General features: G+C 45.1%; 1 protein-coding gene across 3 annotated transcripts in view; it reads right to left on the bottom strand.

The window, feature by feature from the left end:
• LOC137429584 (unconventional myosin-Id) overlaps positions 1-22,848 on the bottom strand; it is a 211,370-nt gene extending 188,522 nt beyond the window's left edge. For all 3 annotated transcript variants that reach the window (XM_068119607.2, XM_068119608.2, XM_068119606.2), the window contains exon 1: positions 22,570-22,848. In XM_068119607.2, coding sequence (XP_067975708.1) covers positions 22,570-22,664 — 95 coding nt within the window. In that variant the 5' untranslated portion in view covers positions 22,665-22,848. The remainder of the gene's footprint in view (positions 1-22,569) is intronic.
• Positions 22,849-23,639: the final 791 nt, after the last annotated feature.

The following is a 23,639-nucleotide window of genomic DNA, read 5'->3' as shown; positions in this document are numbered from 1 at the left end:
GAGGACAGTGAAACGACGCTTTCTGGAAAAGCTCCGTACCTAGCGTGGTCGAGCGTACATGGCGAGTGAACTTTGAGTCCTTGTAAGGAATCTCGTGCGATCGGTGTTATCGCTACAGTTGTGGAAAAGCCTGCGAAGCCAGGTACAGGCGTGAGGTTCCGGAGAATCTTCGCCTCGAGGCTGCGGCTCGAGTGAGAGCCGTCCGCCATTTCGCCCCACACGCTACCTTCATCGGAAAGGGTTTTTGTCGCGCAGGCTGGGCTTATTCTCCGGTGGTTTGCCGAGGACGGCTGTGCAATAAAGCGGCGTTTGAAGATTGCACTGCGGTTAGCTGATTGAACGGTGCATGTGCACGTCTGGATCTCGTCTTTGGGAGTTCCCTTTCCACTGCCCGTTTGCTGTTGGTGTGGATCACGTGACAGTCCACGCCTTGCCTACACCTCCTTACTTGCCATCGCCCCGTCGCCTCATCTCCGTTGAGTTATAGAGACATTGAGGGGTTTTTGTTCCAGTCACCAGGAACGCAGTGAGTTATGTGACTTAGTGTTGGTACCAACCTAAGATATATTGATTGTCTGGATTGGCCATCATTATTGGTAATATTATTATTGTGTGGTTTTTAATATATTATTGGTTTGTTATACCCATTGGTGTGGTTTCCTTATTGATTTAGACACGGAGTAGTATATATTTTTCTGCCGTGATTCCTCCCAGGGTTCGGAGGTATACCGAGACCAGGAGGTCGGGGAGGAACACGTAACAGTATTATATGTACAGTCACGTGAAAAAGTAAGTACACCCCATGTAAAGTTTTGACTTTTTCAACATATTTCAACACACAGCTATTTGATCTTCATTTCAACAATATTGATAGATAAAGGTGATATAATATAACAAATATCATGAAACATTTACATTTTGTAGTCCATTGTATAATTTAAATAAACATAAATGCAAATTTCGCATGTGGAAAAAGTAAGTACACCCCTACATTTATCACTACTTCAAATACCGAAAATTAGAATCAGGTGCACCAGCTCAGGTGCAAATGATTAGAACATCATTAGAGAGGATCTTGGAGGAACCAGTCTTATTTAAACCTCAGACATTTAGTTTGGTTTGCTCTTTGTTGTTGAAGTGTGCGGTGTCACCATGCCTAGATCAAAAGAGCTCTCTGAGGCCTTCAGAAAGAAGGTTATAGATGCCTACGAGGATGGGAAGGGATTTAAAAAGATCTCCAAACAATTTGAAATCAATCAATCGACTGTCCGGAAGATCATCTACAAGTGGAGAAGATTCCAAACAACTGCCAACTTGTTCAGGCCAGGCCGCCCCAGCAAGTTCAGCCCGAGAGCAGACCGCAAGATGCTGAAAGAAGTCTCTAAGAACCCCAGAATGTCATCACGGGACCTACAGGTAGCTCTTCCCACTGTTGATGTCAAAGTGCACGAGTCTACCATTAGAAAGAGAATGCAAAAATTTGATCTACATGGGAGTGTGCCAGGAGGAAACCTTTGCTGTCCAGAAAGAACATCAGGGCAAGACTAAAGTTTGCCAATGAACACCTCGGCAAGGAGCAGCACTTCTGGAACAATGTGCTCTGGACAGATGAGTCAAAGGTAGAGCTATTTGGCCACCGTACCAGAAGACATTTTTGGCGAAAACCAAAGACAGCATTTGACCACAAGAACCTGATACCAACTGTAAAGCATGGTGGTGGAAACATTATGGTTTGGGGCAGCTTTGCTGCATCAGGGCCTGGGCAGCTCACCATCATATAATCCACTATGAATTCTTCATTGTACCAGAGGGTGCTTGAGGATAATGTGAGGCCATCTGTCGGAAAGTTGAAGCTCAACCGAAGGCGGACCTTGCAACATGACAATGACCCTAAACATACCAGTAAATCCACCAAGGAATGCCTGAAAAGAAAGAAATGGAGGGTTCTGGAATGGCCAAGTCAAAGCCCAGATCTAAATCCCATCGATATGCTGTGGGGGGATTTGAAACGAGCTGTGCATGCAAGAAACCCCTCAAACATCGCACAGGTGAAATAATTCTGCATGGAGGAGTGCGCAAAAATTTCTCCCAGTCGATGTCAGAGACTGGTAGACAGTTATAAGAAACGCCTACTTGAGGTTGTTTCTGCCAAAGGGGGCAATACCACCTATTAGAGACAGGGGTGTACTTACTTTTTCCACATAGGAAATTTGCATTTATGTTTATTTAAATTATACAATGGACTACAAAATGTAAATGTTTCATGATATTTGTTATATTATATCACCTTCATCTGTCAATATTGTTGAAATGAAGATCAAATATCTGTATGTTGAAATATGTTCAAAAAGTCAAAACTTTACACGGGGTGTACTTACTTTTTCACGTGACTGTACATAGTCCCGAGTCTTAAACGGATAAAGATGAGTTTGAATAAACGGGTAAAGGTGTGATGCCTTTTGGGTGAATAAGAACCAATAATACGGACGTGAAGATGTAATTAGACCATAGTTTCTGGAACAAAATGTCCTCAGAACCTCAACAGGAATATTTGCGTTAAGTCTCGTGTCCCTGTCAATTGGAGTCCCTTAAGGTCAAGGTTCTTATCCATGAACGCTCTTGTCTAAGATCTGGGAAAATGTAAAGATTTCGTTGTTAGTAAAACTTTTTCTCCAGTTTATTTTCCACATTTTGGGATGGTTAAAGGCCTTTTGGGTTTATTTGTACTAGGGCGTGCCCGTACGTGGGTGCAAAAAAACATGCGTGCAAACAACAACAACAAAAAAAAACTTTGAAACCACGTGGCAGTAACGACCACAGAACCCCCCCCCCTCTATTTACATGAAATGGTTTGGTCCATTCGCAAAGCCAAAGCGAACGGCGAACGGCTAAATCGCCATAGCTCGGTAACTACTTCTCCGATTAATATGAAACCTTGAAAAGGCACATCCTCAGGTCCCCAGCAATATACCTGGCAAGTTTCAAGTATATCGGACCCGTGGTTGTCGAGAAACAGCGGTCACAGACACACACACACACACACACACACACACACACACACACACACACACACACACAGACACACAGAGATTACTGGAATTATAGATAGATGACTCAGAGGCAGCGGGGGGGGGGGGGGGAGGGGGGGGCGGTGGGGGTTCTGAAGCTAACAGAACCCTCCCTGCTATTTCCTGACATTAGGGCTGGAGTTGGTGAGATTTAACTCTTCAAAGAGAAACAAGTGCAGGCCACAGGAACCGGAAATACGACTAACGTTGTGACACACTCATTTATTATCAATTCAACAATCAGCAGAATCACCATCAGACAGGATACCTGGGTTAATGTCCTTAAGCAAGGAAGACTCGTTTTAGATGCACTCTTATTTTGGAACGACCAAAGCTGCAGTTGAAGCAGGCCAAAGAAGCTCGGTTTGTTTATGACGTCACAGTTTCATCAATTACGTATTGCTCATACCGAAAACCAGAAATCTGACAAAGAACGACGCACAATGTGCAGTGTGTATGAAAGGTGGAAATACAGGATTGGGGTTGGCTGTGGTGTGGCCGAGCTCGCTTTTCCATTACACGCCATTTCCTGACCACCAGTACAACCGAGGCCTACGTCTTGAACAGCATTCGCTGCAATACATGGGAATCCATATAAGGGAACTTCCAATGTGAGACAGCCTTCCAATTTTAAAGATCTTAGCCTCGGATGAAGTCACTTTAACAACGACTCATTGCTCTATCGTGAATGGGTGTGAACATTGCAGGCTTCCAATGCTCAAAACACCAGATTATTGAATAATTTACGTAGTGAAGCAACAAAAGTATCAAACCCACAATACATGTTGTTATCTAAATTTAACTACACAAATATCCCAAAACAAGAATTGCCCTCTTCACCCGAGGACATGTTGTGCCACCAGCATGTTGTTTCCACAGCGATGAGCAAAAACTTGGGTTTAGCTTATTCTAAGTTCCTGTCTGGGCTGGCAGGATAGCCTAGGGTTTGTGCACTTGTCTGTGAGCTGCTTAGCCTGGGTTAGAATCCGGACCCGGGGCTATAAACCGTCAGCCCGGTGAGTCATCAATGTGCATACCTTCTCACATGGACGTTGAGTGGGCGTACCATCTGCCTGCATGAGTTGTGGACGTTAAACATCGCATGGTGTCCTTCAAAAATATTGTGCGAGCTATCGCCGGAATCATGAACAAATTACAAATTTCTGCTCTGACCTACAGGGGGCACCGCATCAGCAGCACAGTTGTACTCCTAGCAAATAATGCAAGCAGCAGCCAAAGGCTCCATATGAAATGAAGGCCTTCGTCATAACTTGGCTATATTGAACAAAAAGTGTACATCGATGAGGAACTGCTTGAAATGGTTAAACGGTTCCACTATCTTGGCAACGTTTAATCAAACAGCCCGAACATAGACGAGGAAATAACTGGATGTGCAGCAAAAGGAACATCTGCCTTTGGCAATCTTACAAAACGTCTTGGGAAAAAAAACATGATGTACATCTTTCTAAAAAAAGGCATTTTAGCGACAATTAAAAGATGGTATAACAAATTGAGGAAGACTTTACAAGAGGTACAGACATTGGAATTGAACCGTCGAGTCTACGGAATAGGTTACCTCTTGATTCACTTGACCAAACTAAATTCAGAAAATCTTGTAAATATTGTTACGTTTGTGGGGGTGGATGACGGAATCTCACAGAAAAGATAGGATGGTATAGGTATAGCATGGACTGTGAACGCGTAGGAGACATCTCGATGTATTCAAGTAGGGAAACTGGACCTTGAGATTGTTTAGGTGTTTTCACATGGGGGGTTGGGGGGGAGTAAAGCTGTGTTTACTAGTTAGGGATTAAGGATAGTTTTATGTGATTGGTTTTTCCCTACCTTTTTACAACTACAACAAGGGTGGCCGTAAAAACCTCCGTTTAAACAACAACCACCGGAACCGCCGACAGTACCCGAACATTGCCGATTGGCAAGTAAGCCACGCCTTTAAGACGCGCACGCCAAGCAAAGCCTGCAGGCCATGCCCCAAAGTTCGTCATTGGTCCAGCACGACCATGAGCGATTCGATGGGGCTCGGTGATTGGCCAGTGTGACGTCAGAGCGAGAAAGTTCTAGGGAAAAAAGACCGTTGAAAGAAGAATCGCTCTCTTGGGTTTTTGTGCTGGTGGAGGAGGTTGAGCATTTTTTGTATGGGCTGGTGAGGAGAGCTTTGTTGGGAGCTGGTGGAACGTTGGCAATTTCGACAACAAGGAGGAGGTCTTGACGGCGGTTTGTGGAGCTCTTGGCACTTCGGAAAGAGTGGAGAGCGAAAGAGGGCTGTCTCTTGCTCATGCCTGGGCAGTTGACGCGTGGTTTCGGCACCATTTTTGGAGTGCTTCCCGTGCAAGTGGCTACACTGGCTGCAACGACCACAAAGCCCCTGGAAGCCATTCTGGACCAACAAACCCGAGTGTCGGCCGATTAAAAGGAAAACATTTTATTTATTTATCTTTCCCGTGTGTTGTATTTGTGACTGAGAAGAGACGTCTCAAAGTAGAATTTTAGTCTTTACTTAAATTTTTACTTCGACAATTTCATTCTTTGATTTATATTTTCATTAAATCATTATTATTGCATTTTAATTGTTGTGTCATGTCTGTTCATTGTGGGTTTCGGATGAAACCCATGTGCTTCTGTTCAGGTAAGCACTTGGTTTCCTTCACCAACGCGCGCCAGACAAACCGCCAATTTCGGCTAAGCGCCTCGGAATTAAGGACCGTTCTGGCTATTCGTCCAAGGATGGTCTTTATCAGCTATGGACAGGACAATATGTTTTTAAAAAGTTGAATGCAAAAATGATTCCTCCAAGCTCAAGAAAAGAAAAGACAAAATGAAGACAATGCTCAGAATCAAGGTAAACCGGTATTAGTTGCACAACAGGTAGGACAATATGCGAGTCAAAAATTGTACTATCCTCCCATGTGAAGGCCGATCACTGAAGATAAGTTTCTCGAATAGATTTTACATTATTGCTAAACTCCGCTGTGGAAAATCCTTATTTTTTTTTTTTTTTGTATACAAGATCAAGGCTCGTGTAAGAGCCAACATTAATCACACTAGGACGTGCCCGTACGTGGGTGCCCGTACGTGCATGCAAAAAAACATGCGTGCAAACAACAACAACAAAAAAAAACTTTGAAACCACGTGGCAGTAACGACCACAGAACCCCCCCCTCTATTTACATGAAATGGTTTGGTCCATTCGCAACGACCACAGAACCCCCCCCCCCTCTATTTACATGAAATGGTTTGGTCCATTCGCAAAGCCAAAGCGAACGGCTAAATCGCCATAGCTCGGTAACTACTTGTCCGATTAATATGAAACCTTGAAAAGGCACATCCTCGGGTCCCCAGCAATATACCTGGCAAGTTTCAAGTATATCGGACCCGTGGTTGTCGAGAAACAGCGGTCACAGACACACAGACACACATACACACAGAGATTACTGGAATTATAGATAGACTAGGGCATGCCCGTACTATATATATATCTAAAATTATATCCCCCCCCCTCTATTTACATGAAATGGTTTGGTCCATTCGCCTAGGACGTGCCCGTACGTGGGTGCCCGTTCCTTGCCAAAAAAAAAAAAAAAAATGTCTTCGCCCATGCATGCATGGGCGTGCCCATAAGTGCGTGATGTGACCGTACAATGAATGTATCGTCCCGACGCCGCAGCTCGGATGGCGCTGCAGTTAATCGGGCCTGTATCGGCAGTTATTATAAACGTGTACTACAATCGATCGTACCTTACAGCGTCTGCTCGCCACGTTCAGCATCAGTACGTCGTCACTATGACTATCCGTAAGTCCGGAAGTGACGTCCTCATTTGACTGTCCGGAAGGTCGCATATCGCAGTTACGATGAATCGCAAATTAGTTTTAATTAGTTTTAAAACATAGTTTAACGCCAACATAGTTTGCCAACGTGAAATAAATGAATACGCTCTCAAATGTGCCGTCCGAGGCAGAGTCTGTTCGGCACGTTCGGCACACGTGATAGCTCGCTGCTCTCTGATTGGTTGAATCGTTTTTTGGACATAGCTCGGTAACTACTTCTCCGATTAATATGAAACCTTGAAAAGGCACATCCTCAGGTCCCCAGCAATATACCTGGCAAGTTTCAAGTATATCGGACCCGTGGTTGTCGAGAAACAGCGGTCACAGACACACAGACATACACACAGACAAACACACACACAGAGATTACTGGAATTATAGATAGATGAACAAACTCACACGTAAAACATATGATAAAGGGAGCGGGAGACAAGATGGTGAGAGAGAGAAGCACACAAGTACAACATTTGAGAACAAGGACATCGGGAGATCTGTAGGAGGGAGAGGGCTTGGGGAGAGGAGGCATGGGAAGGAAGGGGGGTGGGAGAGGAAAAAAACAAAAAACACGTGGACACTGCAAGGACTTCCAGGAAAGAAGTCGGTATTTCAGAAAAGTGGATCTGGGGTGAATTAACAGGGGCAGAAGAGATCAAGGTTTTGGATGGGGGAAGATAAGAGATGGTGGTGAACAGATGTTTTGAAACCCTGGAGGGAGGAGTGGGATTGAAGAGAGTGAGGGAGTTTGTTTCAGAGGCAGGAGAAAAGAGGAATGAAAGAGTGAAGGTGAGTAGCGAGTCTTGATTTTGGCAGTTTCACCAGAAGAGGGTTGCTGGCAGATCTTGTGCGACCTGTAGGAATATTTGGGGGACATAGCACAGACAGAGCTGGGGGAGCTAGGCTGGAGAGGAGTCGGTAGAAGACAAAGACCACCAAGCTGCCTGTAGTGAGTGAGTGAAAGGCCCTCGGAGTTCGCTTCATCGCGGGAGATTCCCTTTATCTTTTCGTTGACGACTCCACCTTATGCTGTGACATGCCTCATCCTTCAGATACACGGGCAGCAGCTTCTTCCCGCTCTTCAGTTCTTGATAGAATCACAAGTTGCTCAAACACTTGGAACATGTCTTTCAATCCGGACAAACCTCACACCCTCACTAGGTCTCTGCGCAAAGACTGTCTGGAAAACCCTCCGATCTAATTTCTCAATAATCCTCTCGAAGAAGTTCTGTCACTCCTCTTTTGTGTCTCACTATCTGCCATGAACTTTCCTGGGAAAACCACATTTCAAAGTTGGTCTCCAAAGCCAGATGCTGACTGGGCTTTGTCGTACAAAGTCCTTCCTTGGCACACCTGAACTCCTATCCACCTACAAGGCCTCCATCCGCAACTTGATGGAGTACTTCTCTCCTGCAAAACACCTCACTCATCTTAACGGCGCAGAAACCAAGGCCTTCAAGATTATTGGATTCTCCAGCAATGAAGCCGAGTCTATGGACTTATCTCTTTCACATCGTAGACAGGTCTGTCGGTGGTCTGACGTCTACCGCTGCTTTTCTGGTCTTGAACCCTATGCGCTACCCCCTCCACTCCCTTCCCCCAGGTTTCCTCAGGTCACACACGGTCCACCATCAAACTTCTTCTGGTAAAACTACCTAAATCCAGGATCACTGCTCACCTCCACTCATTTGTTCCTCGTTGTCCCACCTGTGGAATCAACTTCCACACTCTCTTCAATCTCATTCTTCCATTCAGGTCTTCATGACATCCGTTCACCACCATTTCAGATCATCCCCAATCAAGAACCTTTATATTTTATACCCATGTTAACACCCCCTTCCCCTCCCCCATTCCCCAACACACCTCTGTCCTTCCCAAGGGTTACCTATCCTTCCCAAGAGGTATCCATCCTGTCCACCCCTTGGCTCTCCGCTTACCCCCATTCCTCCCCACATCCCTTATTTCTCCAAATCTACCTCTATTTTGTCCCTTGTCCCTGCTGTTTGTGTTCCTCCCCTTCTCTTTATCCTCTTCCCTTTTGGTGTTACGTTCTGATCCATTTTGTGTCTCGCTCTTACACGAGCCTCAACTTTATATCCCAAAAAACAAACAAACAAAAAACCTGATTCGACATGAGACACCATCGTTATTATAATTATCATTTTAAAGTATTAATTTGTTTTTCTTCTTTTAAGCATTTTAACTAACTCACATTTCTTTGATATCACAACCCCCTAAAAGCACCTCAGCTTTGTAGCAGCCACCAAGATTTTTTTTAAATCACTTAAAAATCACTTCAGAGACAATTTCCCTGTTCTACGATGCTATAAATGCAGAGGGGTGGATATCGGGTAGGAGGGTGGACCACAAGATAAAAATACATTTGAACATTCATTCAGCAGAATGAACCTGACCAAGACTAGGAGGGCACAGTTTTATTTTTATTCATTTATTTTTGTATACAAGATCGAGGTAAGCTAACATTAATCCATGTTAGTAAGTTAGTAAGAGCTAACATTAATCACAAAAAAAAAAAGACATAAAACATATAATAAAGGGAGCGGGAGACAAGAAGTACAACAGTAGAGAACAGGGACCTCGAGAGATCTGTGGGAGGGAGGGGGCTTGTGGGCAGGGGCATGGGAAAGGGGGAGGGAGAAGTATAAAACACATGGACACTGCAAGGACTTCCAGGAAAGAAGTCGGTAAAGTACGTTTCAGGTAATTGCTGCATACAACAGCATCCACATAGGTACGCTTATTATAAAAATGTTCGAGTCCGTTCACGTTCAATACTCATGCGTCAAGCAGACCAGCGAGGGGCCTGTTGTTAAGTCGCACTCTTATCTGAATACGATATTATAGATGGTGCTGTAATTTTAGCGTTTTGAACTTAATTATAGAATACACTGTTTTTATTCATTAAACGGTTTTCATTAAATGATAACATGTTTGATTTTTATACATTCATAACTGTTCCAGATGAGTTTTATCATTGGAGTTTATTTTATTACATTCTGTTGCCAATTTTTTTTATTTATTCTGAATCATTCAAGAATGTACTAGAAAACCAATTTTTCGCATATAAGAAATTTGATTTTCGCATGTGTCGACATTTCACAATCTGACAGTCGTGCTTTCACTTGTTTACTGGAGGCTGAGATCTAGTTACGACAAAGTAAGTATTGCCTGCATCTTACTTGTCTTTATTTACGTGTGGTTTTTGATGAATGTTAGTGTGGAGTCGAATAATATAACAATTAATAATAATTAATTTTACAATTGGTTATTTTTTAGCATTTTGAACAATTTCCAATGCTTTCTAAAAATGTTATAATTTAGAACTCTTTTCATTCCAGGTCTGGTCTTTAACTGGAAAAAAATGACCCAACGCAAAACACAACTGCTGTATAAGCCTGAGTTTTTGACATATGGCTCCGCCGAGATAGGAGAAAAATCTGGGAATGTCCCACCGCAGTGTGTTCAGTGCCTGCAAGTCAATCACCAATGAATCTATGAAGAAAAACAAATTTAAGCGTCATTTGCATTCAGTTCATCCAAACTTTGTCGAAAAGCCACTGAGTTATTGGGAGGACAAAGAAGAACAGGTAAAACAAAGTCAGATTGATGCTCCCTTGAGTTCAGCCTTTTATCTGGAGAAAGCTTTCTTGGCATCATTTGAAGTGGCGTGGTAAATTGCAAGAAGCAAAAAGCCCCAAAACATTGGAGAGGAACTGGTGAAGGCAGCAGCAGTGGCAATGATGAAAACTGTTTGCGGAGCAGATGTTTCCAAGGAGATTGAATCGGCACAACTTTCTGACAATAGCATCTAACGTCGAATTGATCTCATTTCAGATTATATTTTGGCTCAACTGATTGTGGCACTGAAAAAAGCAGGAACATTTTCTTTGCAGACGGATTAATCAGTAGACATTGCAGGTGACGCTCAACTTATGGTTTTTGTAAGGTACAGAGGAGAAGACGATATTCTGGAAGAATTTATTTTCTGCAATGCCCTGCCAAGTACCACCATTGGAGAAGACATCTTTAATATGATGAACAACTTTTTCAAGAAACATGATCTTCAGACATGCAGGGCCATAATCATACCATGGTGGACATAGGTGAAAAAATTGCCTCATTCATTCAAAAAAAAACAAAAAAAAAAACACACTCTTTGGAGAGAAAAACTGGCTAAAGGAAAAACGGCTGCCTTTCCAGAACCGAGTGCTGTGCTGGAAGATGCGTCGGAAATATCCCTTGTTGACATCGAAACTATTTTCGCAGATCATATGAAGAACCTTCAGGAAGAAATGGACAGGTATTTTCCAGAAAACGTCGACCTCAAGAAGCATAGTTGGATCAGAAATGTGTTCAATGTGGACGTCAGTGAAGTTGGAGAAGATTTTCCAGGATTTCAAGAAGAACTTGTGGATCTCCAGGAAAATCAAGTGCAGAAGCAACACTGAAAATCTCCCGTATTCCAAATTTTGGACCCAACTTGAAGATAAGCGCATCCTGACTCGGGAGGTTGACAAAGCTCTTGTCCCTTTTCCAACAATATATCTGTGAAGAAGGATTTTCAGGTTTTGATGCAATCAAGACTAAAGCATGGAACCACGTGGATCCTCAGCATGACTTGCGTTGTGCTCTCTCTGTCCATCAACATAAAACCAAACTTAGAGGAGCTTACCCACAAAATGAAGCAGTAAGTATCATGGTCGCCACTTAGAAAATCATTGTGTAATAAAGTCTCATTTTCATGTAAGTTTGATATTCATTTTGTCCAATTAAAAACTCTGAAAATCATTATGTGTTGGTCATTAATTCAATAAAACTATATGAATAAACGCAATGTATCAAAATGATAGGTCATCAACACTGGATGTACAGCGTTTAGGGTCGCCAGGCCAGGACAAGATTGTATTCAGGATCGCCACCAAAAAAGTTTGGGAAACACTGGGCCTAATGGTCTCCTCTTGCATTGAAGTCCTTGTATAACCTCGAGCATCAAGTCCTTGTCGGTCAACTTGATGACCCCGGTTTTTACAACCCATTCATTAGGTCTCCCATTCAACATGGCCCAAAATTTATCCAAAAGCAAGGTGATCACGAGTTTCAAAAGCACTGGTTGCTGAAAAATAAATAAATAATGTGATCCATATTCACATAACTCAGAGTGAACACTTCCTCAAGCAGACATCTGTTTGAGCTGGGTTTGAGATGAAGTCAAGTGTTATCTTCCTCAAATACCAATTTCCCAAATCACGAATACAGTTGTGGGCATTGGAGAGGAAGAAGTTTGGTTTCCGCCTCTTGGTGCAAATTGGCCATTATTTCATGAAGGGACGGAGAGGAACAAATGAGAGTCTGGCAACACCTGCCTCAAACACTTCCCTACATCAACTAAGGAATGGGCCAGGGATCATTTAATATCGCCTTTCACATAGCTACAAAGGCTTATGCCCAATAGAACGAGAAAATCTTTAGAAATCAATCGCAAAAAAAACAAAATCCAAAAAGATCAAACTTTTTTTTTTTCAAATTTCCAAATTTTTCTTGCCTAAAACACTTCAGGGCCCTCACTGATAAACCTCAAAGTTTGGCAAAAATCTGTTCAGCCATTTGTGACAAAAATGGCAACACTGACGGACACGGGCACGCACAAATCTTGTGTCTTTGTCTATCTCAGTCTATCGAGAATATAATTGTGGCATGAAGTACGAATGTTAAATGTGAATCAACATATGATCACTGCTGAATTTTTTATTTAAACGCAGACTTTGAGGGGCTTGGATGAGACTGCGGGGGAGAAGGAGAAGCGAAATGACTGTTTCAGCTACCGTACTAGTTAGAGGTATGCTTGGGCCTTTCATGCTGTTATGGTCTGTGAACTTTTTCCTCTTCCTTCCCCCCTCCCCGTCCCACCCTCCCCCCCCCCCCTCCCCGTGAGTTAGACCAAGTGGTTTGGTCCATGGGTATAAAGCCTATGATTGGCTGTGGGGCAGGGGTGGGGCCAGGAAGGTGATTAAGAGTGGCCATTTTGGAAGAGGCCTCATGGTGAAGTGCCTTTTCATGTGCTTGTTGAGTTGTCAGCAGAAATCTCTGTACCTGAAGGTTGACTTGTGCCGAATCAACCCCTACAGCCACCGCTGTACCTGAAGGTTGACTTGTGCCGGATCAACCCCTGCGGCCACCGCTGTACCTGAAGGTTGACTTGTGCCGAATCAACCCCTACAGCCACCGCTGTACCTGAAGGTTGACTTGTGCCGGATCAACCCCTGCGGCCACCGCTGTACCTGACGGTTGACTTGAATTAAACTCTTGCTACCGCTGGGCCTGCATTGGGGCCTACTGTTGGGCCTGCACTGGGGTTTACTGCTGGGCCTGCATTGGGGGCCTACTGCTGGGCCTGCATTGGGGCCTGCCTTGGGGCCTACTCTTGGACCTGCCTACTCCTAACCTCTCGTGCCGGCCTACTCTGGTTTTTCCCTCTCTTCTCCCTTCTTTGTTTTATGTGTAGGAATAGATTTTGAGTGTGAAAACCCATAAATAAAGCTGGTGTGATTGAAGGCTTGGCTTGGTGTGCTTCAGGCCGTAACAAATGCTCAACAATGGGCTTTTGATTGGTAGACATTCAGGAAGTGCCTTGTGATAGCACACAAACAAGAACCTCATGGTGAATCTGTGTATGTATTTGTGGTTGTGTGTATAATTATTTATTTTTTATACAGAAGTTTAGGCTCATGGAGGAGGCAACAGGTATACATACTGACCAAGAGGTAATAGGCTGACAAAAATGGAGGAGGTAATAGGCTGACGGAAATGTATAGGAATAATGGAAAAGAGTAGTTGAGAACCAGGAATAGAGGAGGGTGAAGGAATAAATAAAAAAAGATGGTTGGAGGATGTCAGACAGAGTAGAAGAGATAGTGGACGGACAGGGGATAACCACGAGGGGACGATGGGCAGAAATGTGGAAGACCCGAAGGAAGTGCATTAAAAAAAAAAAAAAAAAACTTTTTCATTGTGTTACTTGGTCTTCCCGGTAACTACCTGGTCTTGGTGACCCCCGGACCATGGGAGGACCCCGCCAGAAAGATATATGATCTATACGCTTTCGTAATGCAATCAATATGAAAGACACAAACAATTCAGGTCAATAAGCAACCCCACACCAAGGATCCGGATTAATTAATAATATATTCTCAATCCATCAACAACCATCAACAATCAATCAACAATATTACTAAGATGGCCATCTCATATATTTCCCCCCTTTCCCCACTCACGACCCCTCAATAGTCACTGTCCCTCACAATGTCTCTGGGCCCCTCCAGACCAAGGTGAAGGTCGACTTCTCCGCACACGGGCGGTTGAACGGACCCCTGGCTGACGTGCTCCAAACGTGCACGTCACGTACCGGGAACAGCTGCTGCAGCGCACACCTCCTTGCAAAGCAAAGTGGGCAAAGCAAAGTGCGGCTCGCAAAGCGCGCGAGGCCCAAGGTGTGACCCGTACACGCCCTCGGAGGCGTCGAGGCGAACAGTGCCGGATGCTTGGTTCCTTCCAGGAAGCCACGGCAACCTGACACGTAACAGGCAATCACCCCGCGCAGGTAACTCCTCTCGCCAGACAGGCTTTTCAAACTCAGCGTTCCCAACGCTAATCAATATCGACACTGCTCGCGTCGGAGCTGGGCGAGGAAGAAGAAGATAGCCGCTTCTCCAGGACCTCGTGTCTTTTTTTCTTCTTCCGGTTCACCATCCCGTTTCCGGTCTCCTGTTATCAGGAGCACCTCTAACTATTTAACCACAACAACCTTTAATAGAACTAGGACGTGCCCGTACGTGGGTGCCCGTTCCTTGCCAAAAAAAAAAAAAAAAATGTCTTCGCCCATGCATGCATGGGCGTGCCCATGGGCCCATGGGCGTGCCCGTAAGTGCGTGATGTGACCGTACAATGAATGTATCGTCCCGACGCCGCAGCTCGGATGGCGCTGCAGTTAATTGGGCCTGTATCGGCAGAGTTATTATAAACGTGTACTACAATCGATCGTACCTTACAGCGTCTGCTCGCCACGTTCAGCATCAGTACGTCGTCACTATGACTATTCGTAAGTCCGGAAGTGACGTCCTCATTTGACTGTCCGGAAGGTCGCATATCGCAGTTACGATGAATCGCAAATTAGTTTTAATTAGTTTTAAAACATAGTTTAACGCCAACATAGCGCCAACATAGTTTGCCAACGTGAAATAAATGAATACGCTCTCAAATGTGCCGTCCGAGGCAGAGTCTGTTCGCCACGTTCGGCACACGTGATAGCTCGCTGCTCTCTGATTGGTTGAATCGTTTTTTGGACATAGCTCGGTAACTACTTCTCCGATTAATATGAAACCTTGAAAAGGCACATCCTCGGGTCCCCAGCAATATACCTGGCAAGTTTCAAGTATATCGGACCCGTGGTTGTCGAGAAACAGCGGTCACAGACACACAGACACACACACATACACACACACACACAGAGATTACTGGAATTATAGATAGACTAGGGCATTGCCCGTACGTGGGTGCCCGTTCCTTGCCAAAAAAAAAAAAAAACGCTACCCGTACGCTCTACCCCGCCCGTACGCCCGTAAACAAAAAAAACAACGCTCTTCGCTTCCGCCCTTCGCTCTGACTGAATTGGGAGAAATAATGCGCATAAGAAATCGAATTACGTACCGTAATGGCGGTCAGCTCGTAACGCGCTCAGCTCCGCTCGTCTCACATCGGCCACGCCTACGCAACAAAGCGTTCTGTGATTGGCTGCCGGAAGTGAAGTCATCACTGTCCGGAAGTTCGCAAATCGCAGTTACGACGAATCGTTTTAATTTAATCGCAGTTTGAATTCGTTTTAAAACATAGTTTAACGGCAACATAGTTTTCCAACGTGAAATAAATGAATACGCTCTCAAATGTGCCATCCGAGGCAGAGTGTGTCCGCCACGTTCGGCACACGCGATAGTTCGCTGCTCTCTGATTGGTTGAATCGTTTTTTGGACATAGCTCGGTAAGTAATTGTCCGATTAATATGAAACCTTGAAAAGGCACATCCTCGGGTCCCCAGCAATATACCTGGCAAGTTAAAAGTATATCGGACCCGTGGTTGTCGAGAAACAGCGGTCACAGACAAACGTACAAACGTACAAACGTACAAACAGAGATTACTGGAATTATAGATAGATAAACATTAATAAGCAATGACCTGAATAGTAATTCACCTACATCCGGAATCTGTAACAATTGTGATTTAAAAAAATTGCAAAGCGAGTGCATTCAAAACATGACTTTGGGATGCAAATAAAAACGATGAAGAAGCATCCAATGTTTATTTGACTGAGGAAGTATCAAGTTGTACTCGACTGAACCGTCATTTAATAAATAGAGGTTTTTTTTTTGGTTTTTTTTCAGTTTTCGTTAAAAAAAAAAAAAAAATTTTTCCAACTTTCATTCAAATGAATCGTTCACATTTGAGTCACAAAGTGGAAACTTCTGTAAAAGTGGAAGCCAAATGTGTTTTTCAGATGTGAGACACTGTGCATTTTTGTGTGAACCATTTAATGATGCAATGCATTGTGGGAGCAAAAGAGTGATAAAAAGGAATGATGAGAATGTTACAAGGTGGCGGAGGAGACATTCCAACTGCTCGTTACAAAGAATGACCCAAAAGGGCCATTCCTGTGGTGTGACTCCTACCTGGATGGGGTGCTGGGGGTGACGGAGATGGGGTGTGCCACAATAGGTTATTCCTATACACAGGAAGCTCTCCCTGCTTCGCTTGAACTCACTCAAACTACTATTCCCAGAACTTTTTGTGATTTAAATCTTTGCAAAAAGATCCATTGCTGCAACTCCACAAACAATAATAAATCTGATAAATGCAGCAAAGTGTTGGGATTGGTGGAGGACCTCGTTCATATATTACATACATGATTGTTTCTAGAGAATAACAACAATTATAGCAAACCTTAATGCAGAAACATGCTGAAGGTAAATATAGGCTAAAAGTTTAGGATTGGTGTATAACTAGAACCGCACCCATGACACATGTTCCTTACTATTAGGGTGTGGTAGCCACCATGCCAGTGCAATGGAATGTGGCCGAGTTTCCACCCACAGGAAACTGCAACCAAGTGTGCCTTGTGCAGGGGCCCTCGCCAGCACCGGGAAATGGTATCTCGACACACAGCGCTTCCTCATTTTGCCGACAGGCTGAGTCAACCCACCCAGTGTTCATTTAACGGTAAGACAGGGGCTCTAACTCAGGTCACCAAGATCTCAAGCCACCACAACTGTTAAGCCAACACCAGGCTTACTCTGCACATTCAAAAGCCCCAGATATGTCCTTCCCATCGGTCTTCAGAAGAACCCAATCCAGGTACACAGTCCATTCACTGGTAGTGATCCGTCGGGGGTTGTGTAGCACACGCCCTTCCACTCGGGCCTTGCACCAACACACCTTTGGGAGTCTGAACTACGAGCAGATGCCCGTCCGGTGAGCTGAGAAAGATCTCCAAGCCTTTCGTTGTTCAGGAGCACAGCCATTCCTATCAGATACTTTTCCAAGTATCTTCAGCTTATTTCAAGAAGCTTGGTGAAGCATTTCAGGTAACAATCCTTACCTATCGGGCTGACAACATCTATCTATAATTCCAGTAATCTCTGTGTGTCTGTGTGTCTGTGTGTGTGTCTGTGTGTTTGTCTGTGACCGCTGTTTCGCGACAACTACCGGTCCGATATACTTGCAACTTGCCAGGTATATTGCTGGGGACCCGAGGATGTGCCTTTTCAACGTTTCATATTAATCGGACAAGTAGTTAGCGAGCTATGTCCAAAAAACGATTCAACCAATCAGAGAGCAGCGAGCTATCACGTGTGCCGAACGTGGCGAACAGACTCTGCCTCGGACGGCGCATTTGAGAGCGTATTCATTTATTTCACGTTGGCAAACTATGTTGCCGCTATGTTGGCGTTAAACGATGTTTTAAAACTAATTAAAACTAATTTGCGTTTCTTTCGCTTTCCTGCGCGTTTGTGCACGCTATGGCGATTTCTTTACCAAACTCCGCAAGCCGTTCGCTTTGGACCAAACCATTTCATGTAAATAGAGGGGGGGGATTGTCACCGTACTCGCAAGCCGTTCGCTTTGGACCAAACCATTTCATGTAAATAGAGGGGGGGGATTGTCACCGTACTCGCAAGCCGTTCGCTTTGGACCAAACCATTTCATGTAAATAGAGGGGGGGGGATATAATTTTAGATATAGATATAGTACGGGCATGCCCTAGTACTTTATGATGCTCCGAATGAGGCGTTTCCTGTGGTTTCTGCACAAGCACGCCGAGCATTCTGGGGCGGATTACGTCATTTTGAAAGTCGCATATTCTGGATCTATAAACGCAAAGACAAATTTTGAGTTTTTAATTTGTAAAACGGAAACACAGCTAATTAATATGGTTAAAACCGTTAATCAAAGCCCATGTTACTCACGACTGACCTCCAGAGATTGAAGCTGTGTACCCTGCCAGGTATCACCTACAGGAGGAGGTACCAGGTAACATTTGGTGGTCGACTCTAAAATGCCGCAGACTTGAGCATTCAAAGTTGGCCCACAAAGGCCGCGTCACAAGTATGTCTACACCACTCCAACAACCCCCACAACCAAAGTTAAAAAACAAAAAACAATTGTAGCTACAATCGTGGGATGTAACCTCATGACCTCCGATGAAGCCAAGATTACACTTGATCCATGAGGTCATTAAAATGTCTGACATTGATCTGTAGTGAACTGTATCCTGTAATGTTTGTAGTGAAAGCACAAGTTTTTAAAAACCTTAAATCAATCCATTGTTGTTTTTTCGTACAAGGTGGCCCGGCCGTTGTACTAAATTTTCATTGGTTTTCACGGTCTTGCAGCATACCTGCCTGACAGACTGAGGGGGGTCTTTCTGGTCCTCTGAGTCATCAGGGACTTTTGGGTCATTAAGGACGTTTAGGTAATCGGGGACTTTTGGGTCATCTGGGTCTGTTGGGTCATTAAGGACTTTTGGGTCATTAAGGACTTTTGGGTCATCTGGGTCTTTTGGGTCACCAGGGACTCTTGGGTCTTTTGGGCCCTCGGGGACTTTTGGGTCATCTGGGTCTTTTGGGTCATCTGGGGTCTTTTGGGCCCTCGGGGGCTTTTGGGTCATCAAGGAATTTTCGGGTCCTTGGGGACTTTTGGGTATTTTGGGTCGTATGCAGCATGTGACTGCTAGTTGCAACATTTCTGGAAGCGAAGCTGTGTCGCTGATGCAGCACCCCCAGTAAGCAGGTACTCATTTTGCCGACCTCGGAAGGATGACAGGACGAGTCAACCCACCTGGTGTTATTTCAATGTTGCGATAGGGGCTGAAACTCAAGACCCTAAGATCTTGAGCCAACCACTTTAATCGTGAAGCCACCACTAGGTAATCAATCCTTAAATATACGACTTGAACAAATAAAGAACCTGCAGAGATGGAACTCGAGAGGAGGATAAATAAAATAGATTCCGTGACTTGTATGGCCTTGGGTTTGAATTGGAAACCACTCGCCCAAAGTGGTGTGTATCGAGTGCTGCATCTCATAGCCCACACTTTAGCAGGGATGTTAAGCCGGCTATCCTGTCTGCATTCGATCGCAGGCCTTCGAGGCGGTTACCAGGATCCAAAGTCTATACTTCACCTTCATAATCTGCTGCAGATTAAAAGTGAAAATCTGAAACAAGGGTTTGGGTGTATATGGTGTTTACAGAGTTACGTGCGTCACATTCACATAAACATCTCATAAACATCACTAGAGCGATGGCGCGTCATCACAACGTTGGTGAATTTCTGCCCAACTGTTAGGAGGAGATGGCATGATGGATGGACAGACAGAGACAGAGACAGAGACAGAGACAGACACAGTCGATTATAATATCGGCTCTATTTGTTTTTACGGCGTAGACCGTATGGCAATGCCATCTAGAACAGCGTTTGTCTGTCCGTATGTCCTCACAAACGTACACCAATCAGAGCTGAGGATCTGGTCACATGACGGGGGACTGCGTTTAGTAACCACGAGCATACAAGGCCCATCGCGTCGCTGACGGAAATACCAATCTTTGCTGTGATGGACCATCGATGGGGGAAGAAAAAAAAACCAACAGGATTCCTGGGAGATCCAGCTCTCTGTGTAGGGATAACCAACATTTGCAGTTTCGACACGTGTGTACATGTACCCATTAAAAAAAGAAACTTTTTGGGTGGGGGGTGGGGAGGGATCACAAACACTCCAGGGAGTTAACCGAATCCACCGTAGTTGGATTTATTGAAATCCGTCAATCTGTTCTCAAGTTATAACACGACAAACAAACAGACAGACAAACAGACAGACACACAGACAGACACACAGACAGACACACAGACAGACAGACACACAGACAGACACACAGACAGACACACAGACAGGGCTCCTTAAATAATATAGATTACAGTTGCATACTTTACTAAAAGGAAATATGATAACCTTCTGTGGAACGTTTTGGGGTCCCATTGGGTGCCGTAAGGTAGGCAGGAGGTTTCAGAAACTCCTCAATATAATTATGATTTTGAAATGCGATCGACACGGATCTTGCTCCTCAATCCGGAAGTGAACAGGTTATGATGGTTGGCTGGTTTGATATCTCAATACAATAGTAATTTAACATTACATTTTGATATATTAATACCATAGTATTAATTTGTGATTGGAATGATAAATGATGCTGTTTGTAATGATATATATAGAGAACGTGCTGTTAATACCTGACGTACGACTGAAGGTGGCACAGGAATGTGGAATTTATTGGTTCATCGTTTGCCATTCGCCGTTTTTTAAAACAAGTCATTCACGAACCGGCTGTCCATGCCTGAAGTCAAAAAAAATAATACTTGGTGGCATGGTTACGCTGGGCAGTGGCGTGATTATGCTGGGCGGTGGTGTGGTTATGCTGACTGGTGGTGTGGTTATGCTGACTGGTGGTGTGGTTATGCTGGGTGGTGGTGTGGTTATGCTGGGTGGTGGTGTGGTTATGATGGGTAGTGGTGTGGTTATGCTGGGCGTTTGTGTGGTTATGCTGGGTGGTGGTGTGGTTATGATGGACGGTGGTGTGGTTATGATGGGCGGTGGTGTGGTTATGATGGGTGGTGGTGTGGTTATGATTGGCAATGGTGTAGTTATGATTGGCGGTGGTGTGGTTATGCTGGGCGGCGGTGTGGTTATGCTGGCTGGTGGTGTGGTTATGTTTGGCGGTGGTGTGGTTATGCTGGGCGGAAGTTTGCTTATGCTGGGTGGCAGTTTGCTGATGCTGGGCAGTTTGATCATGCTATGTGCCAGATGGTGTGGTTATGCTGGGTGGTGGTGTAGTTATGCTGGGCGGCGGTGTGGTTATGCTGGGCGGTTTTGATCATGCTGTGTGCCAGATGGTGTGGTTATGCTGGGTGGTGGTGTGGTTATGCTGCACGGTGGTGTGGTTATGCTGGGCGGCGGTTTGCTTAAGCTGGGCGGTTTGATCATGCTGTGTGCCAGATGGTGTGGTTATGCTGGGTGGTGGTGTGGTTATGCTGGGCGGCGGTGTGGTTATGCTGGGTGGTGGTGTGGTTATGCTGGGCGGCGGTGTGGTTATGCTGGGCGGCGGTTTGCTTAAGCTGGGCGGTTTGATCATGCTGTGTGCCAGATGGTGTGGTTATGCTGGGTGGTGGTGTGGTTATGCTGGGCAGCAGTGTGGTTATGCTGGGCAGTTTTGATCATGCCGTGTGCCAGATGGTGTGGTTATGCTGGGTGGTGGTGTGGTTATGCTGCGCGGTGGTGTGGTTATGCTGGGCGGCGGTTTGCTTACGCTGGGCGGTTTGATCATGCTGTGTGCCAGATGGTGTGGTTATGCTGGGTGGTGGTGTGGTTATGCTGGGCGGCAGTTTGCTTACGGTGGGTGGTTTGATCATGCTGTGTGCCAGATAGTGTGGTCATTCTCATCATCGTCATTTACAGTGGGGATGTTCTGGCGGTTATAAAAGTCGGGAAGGGTCCTGATAAGGAAAGGTGCCACCCTGTCTGCTCCAGCCATTCGGGAAATGGGAGTGGAATTTCGTTACAGTGCACCAGGTCGAAAGGCAAAGGGTCTTGAACTACAAAAACTACCGTAGCTGCTAAACACAATTACACGTAAATACCGTGGAATGACAAACTTAACAAACGGCTCAAATCGAAGGATTAATGTCAGCGGTGGGGAACCACGTCGACCCGTGCGGTGGGGAACCACGTCGACCCGTGCGGTGGGGAACCACGTCGACCCGTGCGGTGGGGAACCACGTCGACCCGTGCGGTGGGGAACCACGTCGACCCGTGCGCTCCAACTTTATTCGTCATCGTAGTATAAAGTTGAGACAAAGTTTAAAGTACGTCATATAAATAAGTAGCAATGATGTCATATTTATACACAATACCGTAACCGTGTGGTCCAGTTTAGGACAAGGATCTCGTGTAGGAGGTGTAAGTGTAAGGTGTAACCCAGGTACGGTATATTGATGTCCAATTCCGCAGGTGCTCCCGATTCTCAAACATAGGTCACATCACATACCGGAGTTTCAGGTTTGCCAAGAAGGCGTCGATGGTAACGTGGTCCAGCAGCACGAAATCTCCCTTTCCGAACTGCGGGTCTTCCTGCTCCGCCATGTCCGGTGAGCTCGCCCTCGGGACGTGCGCTGTGGATCCCAACGACCGTTCACCGCGCCGCTCGCTCCGAACCAGGAAGGCGGCGGCATGGATAAGCTGATCACCGAGGGGCGGTGGCGGCGGTGGTGGTGGCGGCTGTGGAGGGGCATGGCGTGGCGGAGCATGGCGGGAGCGGCGCGGCGCCCCCGGCTGGCCACCTCGAGCAGGGACACGACAGTCGGGTCTCGACCTCACCGGATCCGCCATCGTGCGGCCTCGGCATAGTGGGTGGTGGCAGACAGCGCCACCCATGGGCACGACCTCGCACGCAGGTGCTAATATAAACAGTGCTATGGCATCTTGCATCACCTGAACACGCCACACATTGTGCAGCATCATGACGAAAAGAGGCCGAACTTTAATAATACAATAATAATAAACGTAATAAATACAAGAAGACGTCATACAGAGCACGATACTTGCAAAATCCACGTCTCCCCAAAATACAAAGTTGTTCTGGATACGTACAGGTACATCAAATTGTCCATTTCATTAAGATTAAAAGCTCCGGTTAATCGGATTAAAATTGCCAATTTTTCAGATGAAAATTGATGATTTTAGAAGTTTTACCTTTAGTTGACATTTGACCTTTTGACCTTAAAAATAGTTGGTCTCCCAATTCAGTGAGGTACTGTGCAATTGCTGTTTCATTTTCAAGTCAATCGGATGAAAATTGATGATTTTGGAAGTTTGACCTTTTTATTTTTGGGGATTTAAAATTTTTTTATTTTGAAAACAAAGTCGAGGCTCATGTAAGAGCTAACACATTTAACATGAAAACAGAAACAAAAACACACATGAAACATAATAAAGGGAGCGGAAAACAATAGCGGGGGGAGCGGGGGAGGAGAGAGGGAAGCACAACAGTAGAGAACAGGGGCATCGGGAGATCTGTGGAAGGGAGAGGGCTGGGGAGTGGTACACGGGATAAACAAG

This window comes from Myxine glutinosa, chromosome 6, assembly GCF_964187855.1.
Source record: "Myxine glutinosa chromosome 6, kmMyxGlut1.1, whole genome shotgun sequence".
Taxonomy (NCBI): domain Eukaryota; kingdom Metazoa; phylum Chordata; class Myxini; order Myxiniformes; family Myxinidae; genus Myxine; species Myxine glutinosa.
Note: the sequence above shows the minus strand (reverse complement) of the source record. Positions and strands in the feature narration are given on the sequence as shown.